This window comes from Pollachius pollachius, assembly GCF_949987615.1.
Source record: "Pollachius pollachius genome assembly, chromosome: 2".
Classification (NCBI taxonomy): Eukaryota; Metazoa; Chordata; class Actinopteri; order Gadiformes; family Gadidae; genus Pollachius; species Pollachius pollachius.
This window is the reverse complement of record NC_136935.1, coordinates 40,708,277-40,730,776: the sequence shown is the minus strand read 5'-3', so window position 1 is coordinate 40,730,776 and position 22,500 is coordinate 40,708,277. Positions and strand designations below refer to the sequence as shown.

The 22,500-nt window shown below is 44.7% G+C and overlaps 1 protein-coding gene across 1 annotated transcript in view; it reads left to right on the top strand.

Moving 5' to 3' along the window:
* nr3c2 (nuclear receptor subfamily 3, group C, member 2) overlaps positions 1-22,500 on the top strand; it is a 63,120-nt gene that overhangs the window by 28,285 nt on the left and 12,335 nt on the right. Inside the window, exons 3-6 of the mRNA XM_079730934.1 lie at positions 1,637-1,764; positions 12,739-12,855; positions 13,932-14,351; positions 15,596-15,740. Of these exons, the coding sequence (XP_079587060.1) occupies positions 1,637-1,764; positions 12,739-12,855; positions 13,932-14,351; positions 15,596-15,740 (810 nt within the window). The remainder of the gene's footprint in view (positions 1-1,636; positions 1,765-12,738; positions 12,856-13,931; positions 14,352-15,595; positions 15,741-22,500) is intronic.

Genomic DNA, 22,500 nt, shown 5'->3' with positions numbered 1-22,500 from the left:
TAAAAGTAAATGTAACAACAACCTTCTACTTTTTTGACATGCGTCCGCCTAAGACTCCAAGGAGCTGGGGGGGGGAGCGTCTGTGCTTCCTGTCTATCTGGGGGCACGCTGCCTCCTCCATCCTGGTGGTGAAGGGGCAATATGCTCCACAGTGTGGAGTGGCCAGGCTCAGGCCATTCGTTTGAACACGGCTGGCAAGGCTGCAGAGAGGGAACACATGATGAGACACAATGGACCTTGTGTCTCGTCCATGGCAGACCATCATGTCCGCCATGAGACGTGCAGAGCATGTAAGTCCACCGAGATATAGATTCTTGTCCATGGGAGACCATCCTATCCACCATGAGACATTCGGGGCGATGTAGTCTGCAGAGACGTGGACGACCAATTACGCGGCAGAGTAGTGGAAGGGAAGAGTGCAATCATGACATGAAAATGAACACGGAGAACCCGTTGTGACCGTGTTCCCTCGAGAGATCATAGCGCTTACAACGTAAATCAGGATAATTGGGAGGCAGACACCAAATCTCAACTTGACAACCGTCCCCCCCCCCCCCCCGTCCCCCCCCCCCCCCCCCCCCCCCCCCGCTAATGCTGGCACATATTTTGCTGGGCAACTTGAAGTGGCCAGCATGCGGCGTCCTCCATCTTCAGATGGAAAACGGCGGAAAAATAAATGAACAGCAGATAGGTGAGCAGGCAGAAGGACCGAGAACCGGATCAGACTATTTACTCTTGTTTGGCTCCCACGTATCCTTTTCACCAGATGGACAGGCTTGATCACTGCAGCTTATCCTGTTGTTCTCAGCAGACAAGCTGGTGCTGTATATACTGTACACTAACACACTGCCAATCTATATGCTTGTAAACTGTGACCAGGTCCACCTACACACCATATTGTGTTGGCTCTTCATGGACAATATGGAGATGAATCACCGATTTTTGATCATAAATCTAAAGGTTTGGGACCCATCAGAGACTCACCGCAGGTGGCAGGGCATCCTTATCTGCAGGCTAAACAAAAGAGAAGTTAAGACAAAGAAAATCAAAACTAACATAAAACTGTTGTCCCATGACGGCCTTATTGAAGTGATTATGACTCCTCCTACGATTCAACGGTAAATTCTCAATGGGAAAAACGTATGAGGTTTTCACAGTGACAGTCGACACTGACACTACTGTTTATTGCAGGCTTTCAAAAAGTGTTTTACCTGTGTATTCGTCTAACACCGAACTAGCTTTTGTTATATACGGGCCGTCGGTAGTGTTACGCGGGCATATAGTGACGACAGTAACCTTACACTTGTTTAGACTGACCTGCTCTTTCCGCTGTCTCACCTGTGAATAGGTTTGCTTTACTTAGTATAATGAATTATTTTATGAGCCGCACCAAGAGATAAATTACAGAAGTTCAGAGTCCTCGAGACTTTGTGGTGGGTTGACACATTTACGGTCGCATTCTGCCGCTACTGTACCTAAGGCCATAAAAGCAGGAGTTGGACAGGAGTGAGGAAGCCACCTGGCTTTGGTTGTCCCCCTCCAAGAGTGTCACTGTGTGTCTTCCGCTTCCTGATTTATGACTGATTTGTAAATGTTATTTTGCATCATGTGTCTTTTTTGTTGTCTCTCCTTCCAGCTCGTCACTAAGACAACCTTCATCGACGGCCAAAGTGTGCCTGGTGTGCGGGGACGAGGCGTCCGGGTGCCACTACGGCGTGGTGACGTGCGGGAGCTGCAAGGTGTTCTTCAAAAGAGCCGTGGAAGGTAGGAACCGTTGCTATCCACAGTGATTCAGAGTGGATTCAGATCCGTGTCGTTAAGGGTCCGGTAGGGGTTGGGGTGTCTCGCTCAAGGGTGCCTACAGGTACAGACGTGGAACATTGTGGTTTCAAACTCCTTAGACCAAATACACTTGTTGACTAGAAAATATGTAAACAGCTTCAGATTTCAGCCCAGGAACCCCTTTAAGCAACTGGAATGGCAGGAAAATGGCGTTTTTGCAAAAAGGCATTCAACAGATATTTTTCTAATTTCTTCTTCACGTTTCTATTCTTTGTCGGCTTTTTATTTATTGAGAGTTTTTTCCAGTTGATTGTGGCTAAAGGTGATGGCTATGTACCTTTGGCAAGATATGGCCTTTCAGTCATTACTTTGTTAGTAGTTCTACTGATACAAATGCTGAAGCCTTGTCCCTTAGGCTATACAAATAATCAGTGCGCACACATTTTTTTGAAGTGAATAGATTGAAAAGGAAGGCCAGGAACATTTTTCCCACCTTTTTATCTAACAAAAAACGAGTGTAAGATCAAATTTCCGATGTTAGCGAATGACTTCAGAGCATGTTATCACAGGAGCACATAACAGTTTTTCCACCCCAATGATTCAGGCTACTTTTGTCTTATCAATACAAATACATTAGCCTGTCAATAGAGTAAACAAACATATTTCATATGCACTGTACCAACCGTAATTAAAATCAAATAAAGCTGCAAAATAGAAAGAGTAACGGTGTGAAAATAAAAAAAATAATAAAAAAATCGGTGTTTGGATATTACTTATTTAACTGCCACCCCATAAGAGCAAAGCAATCCTGTTATCCAGTAGGTAATTTAACCGAAACAGCCTACTCTGTTATATTTAGCCAGGGGAAAATCGGTTCCAGTCATAATGTGCTTTTCATTTTCTGCCTGTTGCCTCAAGCTACTGGCCTAAATCACGTCGAGGAACGTCTGAAGGCAAAACAAATACATACAAACCCTAGCGTAGGCACAAACAAGCAAACAACAAGCCTGCTAGCCTAAAAAAACTCAGCCCCTTTAAGGTATTTTTTCTCTCATTGGATGAATTGCAGTAATTTCTTCTCTTCAAGTAAGGCCTTTGTTCAGTTGGTATTTACACACCCATCGTTACCGGGGAATTGAAAGCAGATAAGTCTCATCATTTTTTTTAGCCGATAGCGTTACTGTTTTGTTGTTTGACGTTCTGGCGTTTGCTTGGTAACTACTTATATCCATTGGGGGCTTGGCAATGGATGCTTTAGGCCCGCTCGCATACCATGTTCTACTCTTATCCAGCCCCGGAATAGCTACACTTAGCGTTGGATGACTGGCCAACGTTGCACAAACAGGAGACTTTCCCTGTTAGTCTTTGTCTGGCATTGTGTGAAACGGGACAATTTCTAATTCTACCGGCGGGTAGAAATTCACCTTGAGAAAAAGATTAATAAAAAACAAATTATGAATTACTAAGCAGACTGAAGCATTGAGGAAGACTAACAGTGACCTCCTATTTGTTAGGGCTGTGTGTGTGCTGAGAGTGTGTTGTGAGTGTGCGTGTGTGTGTGTGTGTGTGTGTGTGTGTCAGTGTGTAGGCTTTGCTGTGGGTGTGTGGGTGTGTATGTGCACTGCTTGTGCGCGCGCCGTCTTACTGTTGTACAGCTGAAAGTTTACCTCACATGACCTCTGCAGAGCTGTGCAGCTGAGCTCCAGAGAGAATGGAGGCGCAAGGTGTGCGCCTGGCAGCGGGGCTGAACGGAGAGGAGAGGAAGGAAGGGCTTTCACAGCGTGAAGGGAGATGGAGGAGGTGGCGGGGAGAGAAACAGATACACAGACAGAGAAAAGGGGGAGGAAGGACAAAGACAGGAAAAAAAAAGAATAGGCAGAAACTGACGAGAGAGATAAAGAGGGGAGGAGAAGCTGGAGAGGGAGGGAGGGAGGGTGAAATACACAGAAGCGAGTGAGCTAGGGGAAAGAGAGCCCCGAGAGAGCGAGAGAGCGAGGGAGAGAGGGAGAGGGAGGGCGAGAACGAGGGAGAGAAAGTGATGTGTCAGCAGTGAGCTGTGGAGAGGTGTAAGTTGGGACGTGAGAAGACATTTTACTCCTCCTCCAGCTCCCTCTCCGTCCTCCTCCTCTTCCTCTCTCGTCTCTGTTAAAAACAGAGCTGAGATATTAGAGAGAGCTGCAGAGACATAGGCGTTGACATAGGGGGAATTATTCCAGCAATCCCAATTGGTTATTCTTTCTTGAGCATCATGGCCATCTCCACGTCTCAGGTCAGCTGGTAGATTTATTGAGGGCTAAAGTCCGGACACTTCTTTAAAAACCATCCATCCAATCCAAACTTAAAAATGACACACATTAATGGTTCACTGTTGTGGGATTTTTTAATGGGATTTCTTGTGTGTTCAAACCTACATATCATTTATATTTGATAATTAACTATAACTTAAATATATAATTACACATTATAATATAATATGTTCAATAATGAATCGATAAGTGAACTTCTGTTATGTTACTAATAAAACTAAAAACGAGGTTTTCGACTTTACTAAATGTATCACAATATTAAGTTCTGTAGAGAATGTATATCTATCTTGTTTAGTATAATTCTAAACAAACTAAATACGGCCTTGATAGCGTATTGACATGGATTGGGTTTGATAAGCAGCAGAAATATATAATGATTAATACAAAGTGCAGGAAATAATGATTTTACTTAAAAATAAATAACCCTTGAATTTGAAGTTGAATTACACTAAAGATTAAATATGTTAAACTCTAGGTCATAGCTTACAAGTAAGATAGTGATTATGATTGTTAATTGTAGTTGGGTTTTAGGTTCTTTAGAGCCATTCTGGGCAAATGAAGAAACATGGCCGTGCACATGGTGGGCACAGCCGAAGAGGAGCCACTCCCTATGTAGGTAGAAATGACTCATTCTAAGGAAACACAAATCTTTTTTTCATGGGATTATACACTAATTAAAACGTACATTCTGCCAAGTCCGTTCTGCTTGATGCCACTACTTTCTACACACTGCATCTTTAATAAGTACATCTTTTCTATACAATATAGGATTGTATAGATAAGAACTGTTCAAGCAAGCTCAACAGGGTTGATTTAGCCAAGCGGCTTCGCAGTCGCTATAATGTTTGATTACTAACTAGTAAATTAAAAAAATACATTTAGATTTTCTAGGTCACCTCTTCGTAATCTTTAGTTGTTTAGTGGTATGTAGAGTAAAAAATGCCATTGTTCAAAGAAAAAGGTGCTTAAATTTTAAGCTGCTTAAAAATAAGCATCTAATATGTAAGATGCTTGAAATCATTCAGCTTAAAATTAAACAGATACATTTTGAGGCACACTTAAAACTGCTTAGAAGTTAAGCTGCTTAAATTCAAAGCAATTTCAAGTGGACTTAAAATTTGAGAAATCTTATAATGTAGGGTCCCCTATTGTTAGGTGTGAGTGTGATTCACCATTACAAAGTGTAAAGTTCCAACAAATATATATTTTTATCTTAAAAGTTAAATCCAGTTAGACATTTTATCTACAATTTATCGTTTCTGCATTTATTTTAATTCATCTTATATCTATAGATAATGTTTATATATGCTGCTTATTATAAGTAGCTTCATTCTAGGCAGTTAATTTCCAGAACCTTAAATATAAGCAGCTTGATTCTAAGTAGCTTAATTTTAAGCAACTTAAATCAGACTTAGACTTCGAGCTGGGAGTCAAACACACTAGCCAATACAGTATAGACGTGAGACTTCCCTTGCAACTTTCAATGACACTACTAATATTGGCATCGTCAGGTTTGAACCCACAACCTTTTGACTACATGGCATGAGAGCTTAACAATAAGCCATCTTCTATTGAGATTCTACTTGTGGTGGTAGCTGATGGGAGTGTGTGTGTGTGTGTGTGTGTGTGGGGGGGGGGGGGGGGATATTGGATGTTCAACAGATATTCAGACCCTGAATTACAGTAAGGTCAAGAGGGGAACTAAAGACACGTTCACCATCATGAGTACTGTGTGGTTCAAGTGGTGCATACCTGCCCAGGAGGCAGTCTGGCAGCAGTTCTCCTCTCTATAGAGCAGAATTAGAAGGTACTCTCCCCTAAACAATAGCCTTATCTAAAACAATTAAACCAGAGACATTGCACGTTCCCAATGGATTCAAATGGCTGTTGAACGTGTATCCCCTACACAACAGTCAAAATCAACTAAAGAACTGCGTGGCCAGTAAAGCTCTGGTGTGGTTGTACCGCACGTAGACCGTTTATAATACAAATCAAACAGACTTTCCATATGTGTACATTGGTGGACTTTATTCTCACCAACCCAAGATTTAACGAGATTTAGACAGTGCATTCGATTCGATTCGTATTTTGGGCATTCCTAATACTGATTTGTGAACTCCGGATTGATTCTATGAATGAATCATGAATTCATTGAATGAATTCATACTAGTGAATATCAATGAATGAAATCATAAAATCATAGAACCTCCATAGATCCGTCTTCTCAGCAGGGAGGTTCAGATGACGGCCAAAATCCTTCCAGGGCGCAGGATCCTGTTGTGAGGTCAGAGTGTGCATGGAGAGGAGGGGCTGTCCACAGACGCTCCATTGTCATCGTGTTGGTGAGAGAGAGAGAGAGCGAGAGCTAGAGCGAACACACTTGTGTTACGCACAGCTCCACAATGAAATAAGATTGTACCCATTTTAAATAGTACACACGAAAGTCAATGTGTGGGAAACTCTATCGATCGCAGGTGGCGTCGTTATCTCGGGCGGGTGCAAAAATAAATAAAACAATGCGTGGGAAATACTGAATCAGCCCGGTGGCTTGCGAGAGCATCTTGTCAAAGTAGCACATTGTAGTTAGCAAGATCGATATTGAAAGAATCAATAAATTAGATCTTTACTGGATTATTGTTTTTCCGAGTGGTTCCCAAGAGGTAAAGGACATAGGACGCCAATAACATGCCCCCCAATGGGACAGACCTTTACCGTCTCGGATTTCTCTGCGTTTGACCATTGTTAGGGAGAGACTTCCACCTTGAAGTGCTGGGATGTTGTTCAGATCGATCCATCCACCAATCAGATTGTCTCGGACAGATTGAGTTTAGAACCTTCCAATAAAAAGTCTGTGTTATAGGTACACCCCTATAGAGATAACAATTAATAGGAGAATATTTGCTACTGTGTTTAATATTAATAATAGTCACAAAAAACGTAATCAATATGAATTAATAATACACATATTACAGCTATCCACCAGTGCATGGTGCCTGTCCACATATCCACACACAAACACACACAACCACACATAAGGAGCACTGAATGAAAATAATGATCCTTTGTTCTCGAGGAAGGACTACTCTTTTTGACTATTTTCTGCTGCTGAAGAAATAAAGTCATTTTCATGAACAGAATGCTCAATTTGTCAACCAGAGGCTAAAGTGTCAAAAGAAACCGGCGGTTCCCAGACGGAAATAACACAGCCCAGACCAGCATAACTGCAACGGATCCTGGCCTGAAGAAGGTTCCCCTGATCTGCTGGCTTTAGTCTGTGATTAGCTCTGGTTTCTATATGTTAGACATTGCATTAGGGGAGAGAAGTGTTTGATATTATAACATGGATGTATAAACGTAAACCATCAAACAAAAGAAAGTGCATCGACCAATGGGAGAAGAAGGAGTGCCCAGGTCTGGCTTGTTGATAGAAGACAGCTGCTCTCAATAAAAACCACTTCATGTGGAGCGCTGGACGATTCAAAGAACTCCGGGCGCGTACGCCAGCGTATTGCTAGCATGTCATCAAGAGCTCGGTATGCCTGGAGTGGGACACCAGTAACAGTGACTGGTGTCCCACTCCAGTGCGCTCGCGTACAAGTCGCACACTATCATTGTTCCCCGCTGTGCGTTGCTGGCCTAGCGGCCGTTTAAAAGAAGGTTCCCAGAACTTTTCGGTAACAACCTGGATATGGCCCCCCTTTTTGGTGTTGACTCTGTAGCGTGGCTGGGTCACGGTTTCTATGGCGCTGGTGTCAAACGGAGAAAATAAAAAAAAGAGAAAAAAAATCCTCTATTACTTAGTTCCGCCTCCCTGGCAGCCGGGGCCAGAGTCATCTGAGGACAAGTGCTGTACTGTTAATGCTCTGATGGGCAGGCCCGCCGTCCAATTAGAAGGCTTTGTCGGAGTAATCCGCCTCCCGCCCGCGCTGGATTGAATGCCTCAGGTTGTGTGCAGCGAGGGCCTCAGTTGGAAGGCAGCCACGCAGTGCTCTTGTCTTGATCGCGAAACCGTGCAACACATGTCCCACGGAGTCTCCTTTGATGAGAGATTGTGCACAGGCGTGCACGCGTGCAGACAAGCACACGGACCATCGCACTCACACACAGATATACAATTGCGCACACACACATGCAAAAATCCTTGCACATGCATGCACAGGCATTGAAAGTAAACACTGCCATCTCAAGTCGTACTGTATCTACAAAGTTTTGGTTGAATGCATGTTGAATGAAAGATGTAGCAGACAAACAATTTAGTCCGGGCCAACATACACACGGGTGCACATTGAAACACTCAATAAACGTTTCCTCCACGTGCCTTGACTTATGGGATCCGTAGCGCAGTAGTCTCCGGGCTGCCTAAAGGCCTCCATCTCTTCCTACCGTTTGGAGCAAAAGTGGTTCCACAAAACTGATGCGGGTGACAACTTTAGTCTGCGACAACGGACCCATCCCAGGCTCCGCACCCATAGTGTTTTGTCCCATAATTGCTGTGTGTTTGTTTTTGGGATGGGGCATCCATGAGGGTAGAGATTTTCTCTTCATCTTTCAGAATATTTGGACATTCCCGCTGGCCACATTGGTAATTCAAGGCGTGTGCAGGCAGGGCGGCTGTATCAAAGACCCTGGTATTGTACGGGCCGTTAATGGTGCATTATTGACACAATGCACAAGAGGGAAACTACCGCAGAGTTATACTTTCCAATAATTTTGTGGTGGTTTTGGAGTGGTGGGGGATTCTCTCTCTCTCTCTCTCTCTCTCTCTCTCTCTCTCTCTCTCTCTCTCTCAGTCTTTGAATGTACAGTAATCGGGCATGGCTCTTAGTCCTAAACGTTAAAGCTATGCTAATAACAGCTAAAAGTAACGACAAAAAGCAACGACAGTGATCTATGTAAAACACAGAAGCATGAGAGCTCTCCCTGAGAAGGCCTAGAGATATTGAAAGAAAAAAACAAAAAAGTAAACTCAGATATCCGACATCAAACTTCAGATATGACGCATCATCAGAGAAAAATGGAATTTATTCAAAACAAAGCACCCGCTTCTAACGGGGGCCATATTGGATTCCGTAGCCTACTCCCTAAAGCCCCAGATAGTGTAGCTCCATCGATAGAGCCGTATCCCCAGCTCCCCCCCCACAGCTCGTCCTGGGCTTGGCGAGGGATGCAGGCGCCACCCATGGCTTTGACTGCCGCCATTTTCTTAACGCTCCCAGGGTCGTTGTTTGACATTGAGCGGCCGCGAGGGTGGCGACAATACCACTAAATGCGCGACACCTGTTTCGTATTGTTTGCCATTTTATTGTTTTCCTTTGTATTTGGTTGCTTAGTGGCACGCAACATGAGATCACTTAATGCACAATCACACAATGGAGCATGATCACATCGGACACGTCAGGGAATGCATTGTGACGAGGGAATAGCATTAATCCGTTAGTTATATGCTATCCAGTGACTCCCATTCGCCAGCAGCTATTAGTGAGTTTTTTTTTTTTTGTGGTAGGTGCTGCTGCTGCAGGATAAAAGTAGGTCATCCATCTAGGAAGTTATTTTCAAACACACACACTGACACACACATGCGTTCATGCAGGCACACACACACACACACACACACACAAACACACACACATATACACACAGGTGCATGCAGACACATAGAGACGCACGCACACACACGCACAAATATATACACAGCTGCATGCACACACACAGACACATTCAAACACAAACACACAGGAACACACTTCAGGACAATCTAAAGGTATCGTCTCGAGGATTAAATTGCATCGTAGAATCCATTGGAGCATGTCCCTGGAGTATCGATGAACACACACACACACACACACACACACACACACACACACACACGCACATGCGCGCGCGCATGTGCGTAGATTAGTGTTGTTAAAGCAGTGCTCCCACAGGCCCCTGTGTTTCCCACTTAGAGGAATCTCTGATGTATGTGGGAGTTGACACACAACAGAGTGTACCTAGCAGGCGGTTGCCACGTTGTGACATCACCAGGCATAAAGGAGCCACCGCCGGCGCCGTGAAGAGTTACTACGCTATCGAGTAATTGGGTGAGTTATGAACACGAGACGACACTCACGCAGCGCCGTGTGGAAGTCCTGCCGGTTCTTCATCGGGGTGAAAATGAACTGCAGCTGCATCGTCTGATGTGAGATCAATGTCGTTGCCTCACATGGGAAGATTTATGTAAAATAAAAATACATAAAAATAGATGTGTTTTTGTCTTAAGAATTCAAAAACAGAGACTTATAAGAATTTTGCACAAAACGAGATCCCTATAAGATACAAGCAGCCCACGACTATCTGCAAAATTGTGCTTTTTATGTGCACTCACAAACGCAGGCAGGCATGCAGAAAGGCACACACACACACGTACACATAGGCCCGCACACACACACACACATACACATTATGTGCACACACATACACACACAGGCATGCACACACACACGCACACAGAGTTAGTGCATTAATAAGTGAAAGGGTTACATTGATAGATCTAGAAAAAAAAGAGTTGCACTAAATTAATTAGTTCTGCTCAAACTCCCACACCAACTTTACATCCCTCTCCGCTGCAGCTCCTTTAGCCTGTGTGTGTGTTTCATCCCCAACAAAAACATTCAGAGGAGAAGACAAACGGGTCGCTGGACAGAAGGACTTTCCTTTTTTTAATCAAATACTGACGTTTGGCCGACCCATTCAAGCGGGAATGTGTGTGTGTGTAGTTTTGTGGTTTTTTTCGCGTCTATTTGGTGGGTATGTGTGTGTGTGTTTGTGTGTCTATGTGTGTGTGTCTATTGGAAGGGATAGGCTTTGATAGTGTGTGTGTGTGTGTGTGTAATGTTCCGGAATGTGTGTGTGTGAGTGTGCGCGTGTGGATAGATCGTGGTGTTGGAGGCGGGGGGGGGGTGGGGGATGGGGGGCGTTTGGCGGGAGGAGGAGGGATGAGGGAGGAGGAGAAGGAGGAGGAGGAGGGCTGCGTTGTGTTTCCTGTGTCGCAGTTTACTGTTTTTTAGAGCAAGAAAAATGGGCTTATGTAACGGTCATGTGATTTAGCCAGAAATAGTGGTGGGACTACAGCTGCTGCCTGCCTCCTGCAGCTCTCCACCCCGGCTCCTGGCAGCAGCCTCACAGACACACTGCGCACTTCTTCTGCTCGCTCGCAAAACAACTTCTGCTCCATCCCGGACACAGGCACCGTGCGCACTCATGCAGGCTCCTCTTTTTGTGTGGTTCTCTTTTTTTAATGCTTAAAGAATGCGGCGGCGTGGTGAATTCCCGTTGACGGCGAGCCTTGTCAAAAAAAACGAGCCGCGGTGGTGCCCCCTCACACGTTTTATTCCGCTCCGTCGTGAATAAAAGACGGTGGATGAAAAAGTGAAACCGCACGGTGATATGCAGATAAATAGTGACCCATATACAGTAATGAGCCCACATGCATGCACACGCAAGGACGGTCTCAGAGGTACAAACAATTTCAGCTCTAATGGCATTATCTCATATATCTGCATCCTCCATGCAGGGTCACTTCACATGAGATCTCATTCCATCAGGGCATTATGCATGTGTGTCTGTGTGTGTGTGCTTGTATGTGTGTGTGTGTGTGTGTGCCTGGGTGCGCCTGTGTGTGTGTGCGTTTGTGAATGTGTGTGCATGCGATACAAATTACTATGTGTATTTGTGTTTGTGTGTGTCTGTGTGGGGGCGTGTTGGTGAATAAGTGGAAAGAGAGCTAAAGGATTGAGACACAGGCATGGGGGGAGAGGCGGGGGGGAGTGGAGCAAACGAGGAGGAGGAGAAGGGCGGGAAGGAGGAGGTGGAGGGAGGGAGGAGGAGGAGAAGGGAGGAGGGAAGAGGAGGGAAGAGGAGGTGCAGGGAGGGAGGAAGGGGAGGTGGAGGAGGCCGGGGAGGGAGGGAGGAGGAGGAGGCGGGAGGGACGGCACAGTCAAGAGCCAGTGGAGCGGAAGGAAGCGCTTGGAAACGGGAGATCATTTGGGTTTAGCTGAGGGCTAGGCAGGCGGCAGAGGGACTCTGGTCGTGTTAGCATCACTGTCAGCAGCAGGAGTGTAGCTGCAGCCAGAAACCCTGGTAGCCAGGGAGCCATCTATAGCCCTGCTGGATTTAAAAACAGCACAACGCCATACTATTATTACACATTTCACAATGTAAGAAGGTGCCAAATGAACCATCAGAGTTTTGTTTCCTTTTTTTCTTTGTACATAAATAGCCATGAAAATTCTGGTCTCTTTTTGTACATTTTCACGTCGCCCATTTCCATTTAGACTCATCTGGATTATCTTTATTGATCGTTTCTGCTCTTGTGGTTCCCCCTACCAGAGATCAGAGTGTTCCCCCAATTTTATTTAACTTCTAAATTCTTATTCTTAAAAATTGTCTTTCACTGTGTGATTTTGTCTTTCTGCCTGCTGTCTAGTATTAAGCATAATTTTTTATATCTTATTCTGTCTTGGTTTCGTCAAAGTGTGACTTTGTAACCTGCTTTCGTAAGGTGCCACTCATACAGTTTACTCACATACCTACTTTGATGTACACTCTCAACATAGAATGTAGAATGCTTGCTAACCCCAGTTAACCTAACCTGCCCTCCCCTCTCCTCTAGGTCAGCACAACTACCTTTGCGCCGGCAGGAACGACTGCATCATCGACAAGATCCGCAGGAAAAACTGCCCGGCGTGTCGCGTACGGAAGTGTCTGCAGGCCGGCATGAACCTGGGAGGTACGGCCACGCCCTATTCTGTACTTCCTCTAGTCCCACCTCCCGTCACGTGGCCTCATGGCTCTTACATTTGAGTGACAGCCCTTTTTTAGTAAATCACAAACAGCTGCTAGACGATAAAGTAGGTCTCTGCTCGAGTCATATGAAAGGCTCAAGGATGGGCTGACTGAGGAGAGCGAGTTGTACGTTTCACTGAGCGTGTTTGTCTGTGTGTGTGTGTGTGTGTGTGTGTGTGTGTGTGTGTGTGTGTGTGTGTGTGTGTGTGTGTGTGTGTGTGTGTGTGTGTGTGTGTGCGTACATATGTGGGACTGTGCGTGTGCATGTTGGTTTTCATGAGCATGTAAGGTTGTAAATGGTGGACTTTTCTCTACCAAATGATCTACAGTAGCCTGAGCAGTAACCTGAACTAACCTCAAAGGCAGTTTTCACTGAAGAGGCGAGCGAGGATAAAATATTTAAACCCCACGGGGTTCTCTCGAGCCATTACAGATCCAAATCATTTTTTGAGTTTCGTTAAGGATTTAATGGTTGGGGATTTAATAGAGAAGCTATAATATAGAGTAATAATAATATATAACAGCTATATTATAGCTCTTGTGCAATTATTATTATATTGTTATTGTGTTTCTGCAGTTGTTTTGACTCGCTTGCCTGTGAGTTGCATGGCTCTATTAAAATGTAAATATTTAAAACATTAGAAAAAGGAAACTTCATAAGCAGAATAAATATTATTGAGTCCATTGGGAAATACCATTGGTATTGTCCGGTAACTAAATGTGTGCAGTATTCATCACACTGTGCATCAACAAAAATGGACCCAGCACATTTTATTGGTGCTATACAACTCTTTGAGGGAGACATTAACAGTAAAGTTTCCTCTTTTTAGTGGGGCACGGGATGGGAGATGGGCAATTTTCCAGTTAAAGCAGGAGATTTCCCACCCCAAAATTAGTTCCCATCAATTGCCCTCGTTGGTTCATAGCTCCAACTATCAGCATCCTTTCAGACCTCCAGAACCCGAAGCAGTCACATGCTAATCGGGGCTACCAACGGTAACCCTTTTCCCGCCCCTGCAGCACGTAAATCCAAGAAGCTGGGCAAGCTGAAGGGAGTGAGCGAGGACCTGCACGGCTCCAAGGACGGCCAAGCGACCGCCGGAGGTGGTGCGGGCGGGGGCAACGGCGGCGGCGGCGGCGGCGGCGGCGGCGGCGGCGGCGGCGGCGGCGGCGGAGGCGGGGGAGGGTACCTGTCCTCGGAGAAGGAGCTGAGCGCCAGCCAGGCCCAGAGCAACGCCCTGGTGCCCCACGGGCTGGGCGTGGTCACCCCCTACCTGCCCCCCTCCATCTGCAGCGTGCTGGAGCTCATCGAGCCGGAGGAGGTGTTCTCCGGCTACGACAACAGCATGCCTGACACCACCGACCACCTGCTGTCCAGCCTCAACTGCCTGGCGGGCAAGCAGCTGGTGCGCATGGTCAAGTGGGCCAAAGTACTTCCAGGTGAGGCGGGGGTAAGGCCCTGGGGGTGGGGTCGGGTATAATGGAGGGGGTATGGAGGATGAGGGATGTGGCCGTGATTGTACAGGCCTGAGCCGTGCCATCGCAGGGATTATTCGGTGATGAATGCGTTTCTTAAAGGATGACGATTTTTGGAAAATGAGTGTATCAGGTTCTTTTTTTTTTAAGGGGGCTTTTATCAGGGTTTTCATTTTTTTAAGCTTGCTTAAAAGGACACATCCCCGGTTTCGTCCGGGCGCTAAACCCCCGCCGTATCTCGGAGCGGTGTCTGTGTGGAGCGTAGCGAGAATAATTTCACATTTCCGCGAGCTTTAAGGACGAGTGAGAAGAACCTTTTCGGAGAAATAGAAGTCATGATTAGAATTTCAAAAAAAATCAAAGTCATTTCACGCGGAACGCATCCGATCCTGTAAGTCACGGACAGGGAATATTGGGCTGGGAAGCGATACATGTATTTTCCTAAATGTCAGTGGGTAGGAGCCGTGTTTGGGAGATGACCAACAGGTAAGTCTTTGAGGTTGAGGGAATCGCTGCGTTGCAAATATTTGATACCCCCACGGTGTCTGCTTGCTCCATCCGGAAATATAAATAGAAGAGAATCAGACAAAAGGGTCAAAATCTGTCCCTTTGACATCGGGCCCCTGCCTCTTTTAAACCTTCTGTTGGTTTGGGATCTGACACACAAACACACACACACACACACACACACACACACACACACACACGTGGGTACACAGGCATAAACCCCTCATAAACACACTCGCACACACACACACACACACACACAAACAAACACACACACACACAAGAATGCACACGCAGACACACACACACACGCACACACACACACACACAGGCACACGCAGGCACACACACACACAAACACACACACACAAATACACACACATACGCGTACCAATGTACTCAAATGCATGCTCATGGATGCACACATGAAGGCATAAACACACAAACACACAAATGTACAAAAACACAGGCGCTAACACACACACACACACACACACATACATACACGGACATGCAAGGGCACACGCATAAAAATCTACTTAGGCCTTTTTATAGCAGGTGCATACTGACTCAGTTGTTACTAGAGTTCAAGGGACAATACCCAGATAGTGAAACCGATTTTTAAGTCTTCTCTGTCATAAATTCTCTGTCAATCGTCTTATATGTTTGTGTTTTTGCGTGTGTGTGTGTGTATGTCCCAGGATTCCGAGGCCTGCCGATAGAGGACCAGATCACTCTGATCCAGTACTCATGGATGTGCATGCTGTCCTTCTGCCTCAGCTGGCGGTCGTACAAACACACCAACGGGCAGCTGCTGTACTTCGCCCCGGACCTCATCTTTAATGAGTGAGCTCAATATTCCTTCTTTTAATTATTCTCTTATGCTCTGTACTACAACGATGTGGGATCTTTCTCTTGCTCTGTCCGCAGTAGCCACAGCCAATCACATAATGGCCTCAAGGTCACATGACTACAGTTGTGTTTCCTTCCCAGGAAAAAATTCACCTAATGTTGGAAGATAAGTGAACAACTTAAGTATTTACAAAAATATATTTCTTTAATCTTTTTTTATTTTTTTCTGTTTTTGGGACCCTTTTATCCAATAAAAGGGTCCCAAAAACACTTATTTTCTAAATAGGATCATATTTAGTTTTCCATGAATGAGCAGGTTAAGGTTGTATCTTGCCCAATGATGCCTAAAGTTAGACTGTGGACCTTGGGGTCAAACCCAGACCCATGCAGATGGGAGTAACATCCCTTAAACAACCACAAGATCGCCACAATATCCCAGTCCATGCCAGATTGAATACGCATAGAGTCAAACTTGGTAACGCCATCACAAAAACTCTACTGCAAAAACAAAACAATTCTTGCAAACATCGAACCAACAGATCAGCTCTAAATATGAGCTCTGTGCTCCAAAGGCAACACTGAGAACGGTAAAAGTTCAATTTACCACTTGCACAAAAAAAGGGTTTTAACCTAGCTGAGAAAAATGCACATCATCATCGTGAGAAGTCCCATCAACTATTCTGTGTGTACGGAGGTGCTAGTACACAGCTTAATTAGTGCGTGAGTTCCGTTACGGCAGAACAGATGGTGATGAAGGTGATACCTGTGTCTATAGCATCTACAGGAGAAGGATCTGTTCTTGTCGAGGCTGACGACTACATGGGTGTTTTTAATCATTGCGCCGCTGCTTGTGATTGGATAGAACACTCTGTGTTGTTCTACTGTTGTCGGTTTTCTCATATTCTTGCTGACAACCGGTCGAACGGTGACCTATGAAGCCATGCGTGATGGAGACCGGCCCGAGTTATGGTTCTGGACTCTGGTTTGGTTTTCGGGTACATGCTGCAGGACTGGTGGAGAAGGAAACGTTGTACAGTTGACGGGTTCAGTGCTGTCTGAGATCTTTGAGAACTTTGGCCTAGTGGCAACCACAAAGGAAAAAGCAGAATGACTTTTGTCGATAACAGTTTCCTTATTCTTTTTGAGGTCCAAAGAAATGATTCAGAACTCTGAAATGACGTGCCGATCTCTCTGGAGGTTTCAAGATGAGTGATCAAAATGTTCCTCTGGTTTGTTGGTGGAACACCGCAGATTCATTCAGCGCTAACCACTTGGCAGTTTTACTGAAGCTAGTCCACTGGTAGAACGCTTCAAGGACAATTACCAGCTTCATTTGGTCTTACATTGTGCAGTTAAAGAAATGACTGAGGATGATGAAATGAGGCATGGAGAATACACAAATGATAATGATATTAATACTAATGCTACTGCTAATAACAATAATGTAAATAGAACAAATACTACTACTATAACAATAAAATAAATACTGCTACTACTACTACTAATAAAAATAATGTCAATAATACTACTACTAATAACAATAATATTAATAGTACTAATGCTGCTACTAATAACAATAAAGTAATATTACTAATACTATTTCTAATAATATTAACATAAATAGTACTAATACTACTACTAATAACAGTTATGTAAATAATACTAATACCACTACTAATAACAACAATGTAAGTCATAATAATACTACCACTAATAACAGTAATATAAATAATACTTATACTACTGCTAATAACAATAATATAAATAATACTAATAATACAACTACAAATTAGAATAACGGCATTCAAATATTTTACTTTCGATATTAAAATGAATAAGCGATTAAGGGCCCAAAAGTCCTCCCTCCCAGCAGATCTACAGTATACAGCATACACCCAGACAGGAAGGAGAGACGTTCGTATGGGATGCCGCTAACGAGGCCCCCTGCTGTCCCCTGTAATGGATGGGCCCTTTGTACCGCTCCACAGCCGTCCTGTGTACCGGCGTCAGCGGGAGGTATTGGTTGGTGCTGGATGGATGTCACACGCGTGCTGCTGTGACGTCACCGGGTGTCGGGGCCTGGGTTTCAGTGCCTCGCTGGGTGTCAGGGACCTCGGTTTCGCTGGCTGGCTGGGTGTCAGCACCATGGGTGTCGATGCCTGGCATGTCTTTGTTGTTGCCTTTTATCAGGTCAAGAGGCACACAACACAACACAACACAACACACATACTCTCCTCTGTCTCTCCTCCCTCCTTTCCCGATGTGTTGTCTTTGTTTAGTTATAAATCTATCTCTCTCTCTCTCTCTCTCTCTCTCTCTCTCTCTCTCCCTCTCTCTCGCTCTCGCTCTCTCTTTCTCTCTCTCTGTCTCTCTCTCTCTCTCTCTCTCTCTCTGTCTCTCTCTCTCTCTCTCTCTCTGTCTCTCTCTCTCTCTCTCTCACTCTAACTTGCTCTCTCTTTATCTCTCTATCTCCGTCTCTCTCTCTCTCAATAAAATAAAATAAAATAAATTCATTAAATTAAATTAAATTCAATTACAATACAAATACGAATAAACAATCCCATTGCCAAAGCAATTTCAAAATCAAACAAAGTAAAAAAATGAAGTTCTACAAAAAGGTGAAAATAACAAACAAGGTGAAATATGGATTTTAAGTGCACGTACTCTGCAAAAAATGAGCTAACGTTGAGGGAGTGAATAAAAGTATTTCCTGGAACTGGGCCACAGAATGAGTCGCTCTCTCTCTTTTTATTTCTGCCTCAAACTTATTCTCTCGCTCTTCCTCTCTCTCACCCCCCCCCCTCTCTCTCTCTTTCCATCAATTAGTCAGCGTCAGATGAGTAAAATGGCCGTGCCCTGATGCCAACGCTATCTCTCCCTGGGTTTGGTATTTGAAAGCTGCATGGGACTAGAGGGCAGGCTGTGTATAATTGTTTCCATAGTTACTTAGTGCTTATTGACTCAGAGCATTAAGGCATTCATTAAATATCCACTCACTCACTCCCAGCCAAAACCCTCTCGGAGATCAGAGAGGGTGGTGGAGAGAGAGAGAGAGAGAGAGAGAGAGAGAGAGAGAGAGAGAGAGAGAGAGAGAGAGAGAGAGAGAGAGAGAGAGAGAGAGAAGAGAGAGAGAGAGAGAGAGAGAGAGAGAGAGGGGGGGGGGGGGGGGGGGAGAAAGAGTAAGAGGGAGAGAGAGAGAAAGAGAGGACTGATACGCTTTTTGCCACAGACAGGCAGACAGACAGATAGACAGATGGACAGACAGACAGCATATGGGCTGATGAGGAGCAGTGAAGCAAATAACAATACCCTCCTCCTCTGTTGTGAGACGTTATTATGGTTAGAAATGGAGAATAACACAACGGGTTCCTCTATAACTCTCTAAATCTAAGGTTTTTTTACAGATATATAGAAACATTGAATGTAATAACAATAATACTGCAATAATATGGCAAAATCCATAACAATTTTCTTATCAGTCCACAATAACAACCCAAGAATATACATAAACCAGCTGCTCCTGTGTCTATGAATAAAAAGTGCGTATTCCCCAACCGCCAAAGATTCCTGCGAGTCCCGACTAGAACTCTCAAGGCTGTAAAAAAATAATCGTAACATTTGAAGGATGTTTAAAGATACATAAAGTTTGGATTAAGGCGGCGCAATCTTCAATGGAAAATTACAGTAGAAATAAGAGCGTGGAACCTCGCACAGACCGCGCCAGGAAATGCACCACAGTCACTGTGACCTGCCAATCAGCCCATAGACACACCCCCCCTCTGTTTACCGACATATTGAAAGTCTTGTGTTAGGTTAAGGGTTTTGATAATGATCTCATGTAAAAATATTTACCAAAGACACCCACACAGTTTGGATTAGGAGTCAGAGGTGTTAATAAAGTAAACTCTATTTAAATAGACGTTGAGCTTATTCCTGATAAACTCTACACGGGCTGAGTCTGTTGCAAACAAACAACCCCTAGTGGCCATTAGAAAGAGAACCAAAATAGACCAATTCAATGTTTAACATTCTGCCGTCATGGCTACCTCCTGCTAAGCTATGTGCTAGGGTTTGTGTGGACACTGCATGGTGGTGATAACTATAAATGCTTTTTTAAGTTTTTAAGAGGTGGGTAAATAGAGTTTAAGTGTGTTTACCCTTCAGTACACCCCTGGGCATAACTCAATCTCATTACGTTCAAGTTTTTTAGTTTAAGATTAGTATTCATTCCTGTGTCTCTGCCATAGCCACTGACTGTTTGATTGAGTATGTGAACGGGAGAAAAGAAGAGAGAGAGCGAGAGAGAGAGAGAGAGGGAGAGAGGAAAGGATGGCGGAGAGGGATTGAGTGGGTGGAGATCGCTACAGGTTATTTTTCTCCCTCCCTCCCTCTCTTCCTCTCTCTCTCTCACCTTCTCCCTCTCCATCTACATCTCTCAACCCCTCCTGTCTCCCTTTCTCTTGCTCTCTTCTCTCCCACCAAAAATCCAAGAGCTCATTTTAAGGCAGTGATTCAGCAAAATTGATTTACAGAAAAGAAAAGTGTGTGTGAAGACATTCTTGAAACACCAGCACCAGAGTTGTTGTAGCTAACAATGCTGCAGTACTTTTTTCAAAGCAGTGCACACAAACCCAGCCTGGTGCCGGTGCAAAACAACTCCATCAGACCCCTTTCAGGAGGAACGTACTGCTCTCCACCTGGTCGGAAAGTAGCAGTCTTATATTTTATATGTATAAAGTATATATATATTGTACGGTCACTCATGGTAGCACCAGCAACTCAATGTTTAATCTTGTTACTGTTAACATAACGTGGGGATTGTCCACCATCTAAGCACATACATAGGGTGGCGGGTTACTCTATATGACGAGTCAAACACAGCCTTGGTTTACCTTGGATGATTATGCTCCAGAAGTCCTCTTAAATGACGCGGGATATAAATGGAAGCGGCAGCTGCAGATAAGTGCTGCCATGTTTCCACTGCATCTGGACACCAGATGCTTCCTGCCATTCTTCTGTTACTTAAATTCAGATTTAGTTTTATATTACGAGCGTGTGTGTGTGTGTTTGGGTGGGTGAGTCAGACAGAGAGAGAAAGAGACAGAGAAAGAGAGAAGAGTGTGTCTGTGTGTGTCGATGGTGAGAGAGTAACCGCCAGAATTAATCCTCAGGGTCAGCACCTCCTCCGGGGAACAACTGTAACTGCAACTGCTCGTTGGCGATTGGGTGGAATTATTGCCCGCTTGGTGTCAATTGGCCGGAAACGGCGTGATGAAAAATACATAAAATGGCACTAACGCTGGGGGAACTGTTGTTTCGGTTGTCGGTATGATATTAGGGTATTTTCACCACCCTGGACTTTAAGATTGAGAGTGTTTACAATGTGTGTGTGTGTGTGTGTGTGTGTGTGTGTGTGTGTGTGTGTGTGTGTGTCTGTGTGAGTGTGTGCGCGCAAGTGTCTAGTTGTGTGTGCATGTGTGTGTGTGGTGTGTGTGCATGCGCAAGTGTCTGATCGTGTGTGTGTGTGTTTGTGTGTGTCTGTATGCGCAAGTGCCTGATTGTGTGTGTGTGTGTGTGTGTGTGTGTGTGTGTGTGTGTGTGTTTGCAAGTGTCTGATTGTGTGCGTCTGTGTGTATCGGACGCACGTGCGTACCTGATGTGTGTGTGTGTGTGTGTGTGTGTGCGTGTGCGTGTGTGCCAGCGGGAAGGAGACATATGTGGTCTGGGCCCACTCGGCCGTGGCCTGGGTTGAGCGGTGGATCTCTCGGACTTGTGTTCCTGCAGGCTGAGTTCCGCCTCACCGGCTCCCTCTTCCTCTCCCGGCTCATGCTGCTGTTCAGCGGACGGGTTGCTCCTCTCTTATGGCTGAGCTGTTGTGGTATTTATGAGGCGAGGGAATGAGTGAGTGAGTGAGTGAGTGAGTAAGCGAGTCAGTGAGTGTGTGTGTGTGCGAAACAAGTCAAGTCAGGTCAATTGTATTTGTAAAGCCGTTGATTACAGTGAGTCTCATAGGGGCTCCGGCGGCCGCATAGGATGCGTAGAGTCCCGCGCCGCCCAGACTCTGAGCTCTCCGAAGGGTAAGGGAAGAACTCTCACGCGGCCAGAGGGACGCCGCCTTGAGCAGGCACACAGCACAGGGGGTGTCTCCTTCCAGGAACGGTTGCAATGCAATCAACCCTCACACATAGAGTCAGTGAGTGAGTGAGTTAGTGAGTGAGCTGCCAAGCTTCAAATCCAAACCAGAAAGATAATCAATGAATGAATCCCACGTGATCCCAATTAACCCCAGCTTCTTAAATTGCTTACTTTTTAACTTGTGGTATGAAACCGTCTCAACGTATCCACTCGGTCATGAGTGGTACATGAAACAAGTGCTGCTATATCTATCATCTGACCTAACCCCCTTTTCAACAGAACTACCTGTAAACCAATCATATAATTATAGATCACATGACACTAGAGGCTTTTTGCTGGAGAATTCTTAAATATAATGTAATAAACAGTATGAAAGTTAAGGTCAAATTTATAGGGCTAAGTTGAGTCCCAACTTAAGGCCAAAGGTCAAAGGTATCTAATATTCATTTGTGTTATCTATGTAATTGGAATATAGTACCTCAGGTACTTTTATTAAGAAGTTGGTATTGCACCTATAACATTTATAGTCACCTATAAAGGTTACAGGTAACTTTTCATGAACACAATATGAACTATTGACACCCAATGTAAAGGCGGGAGGGAAAAGGTTAGGAGATAA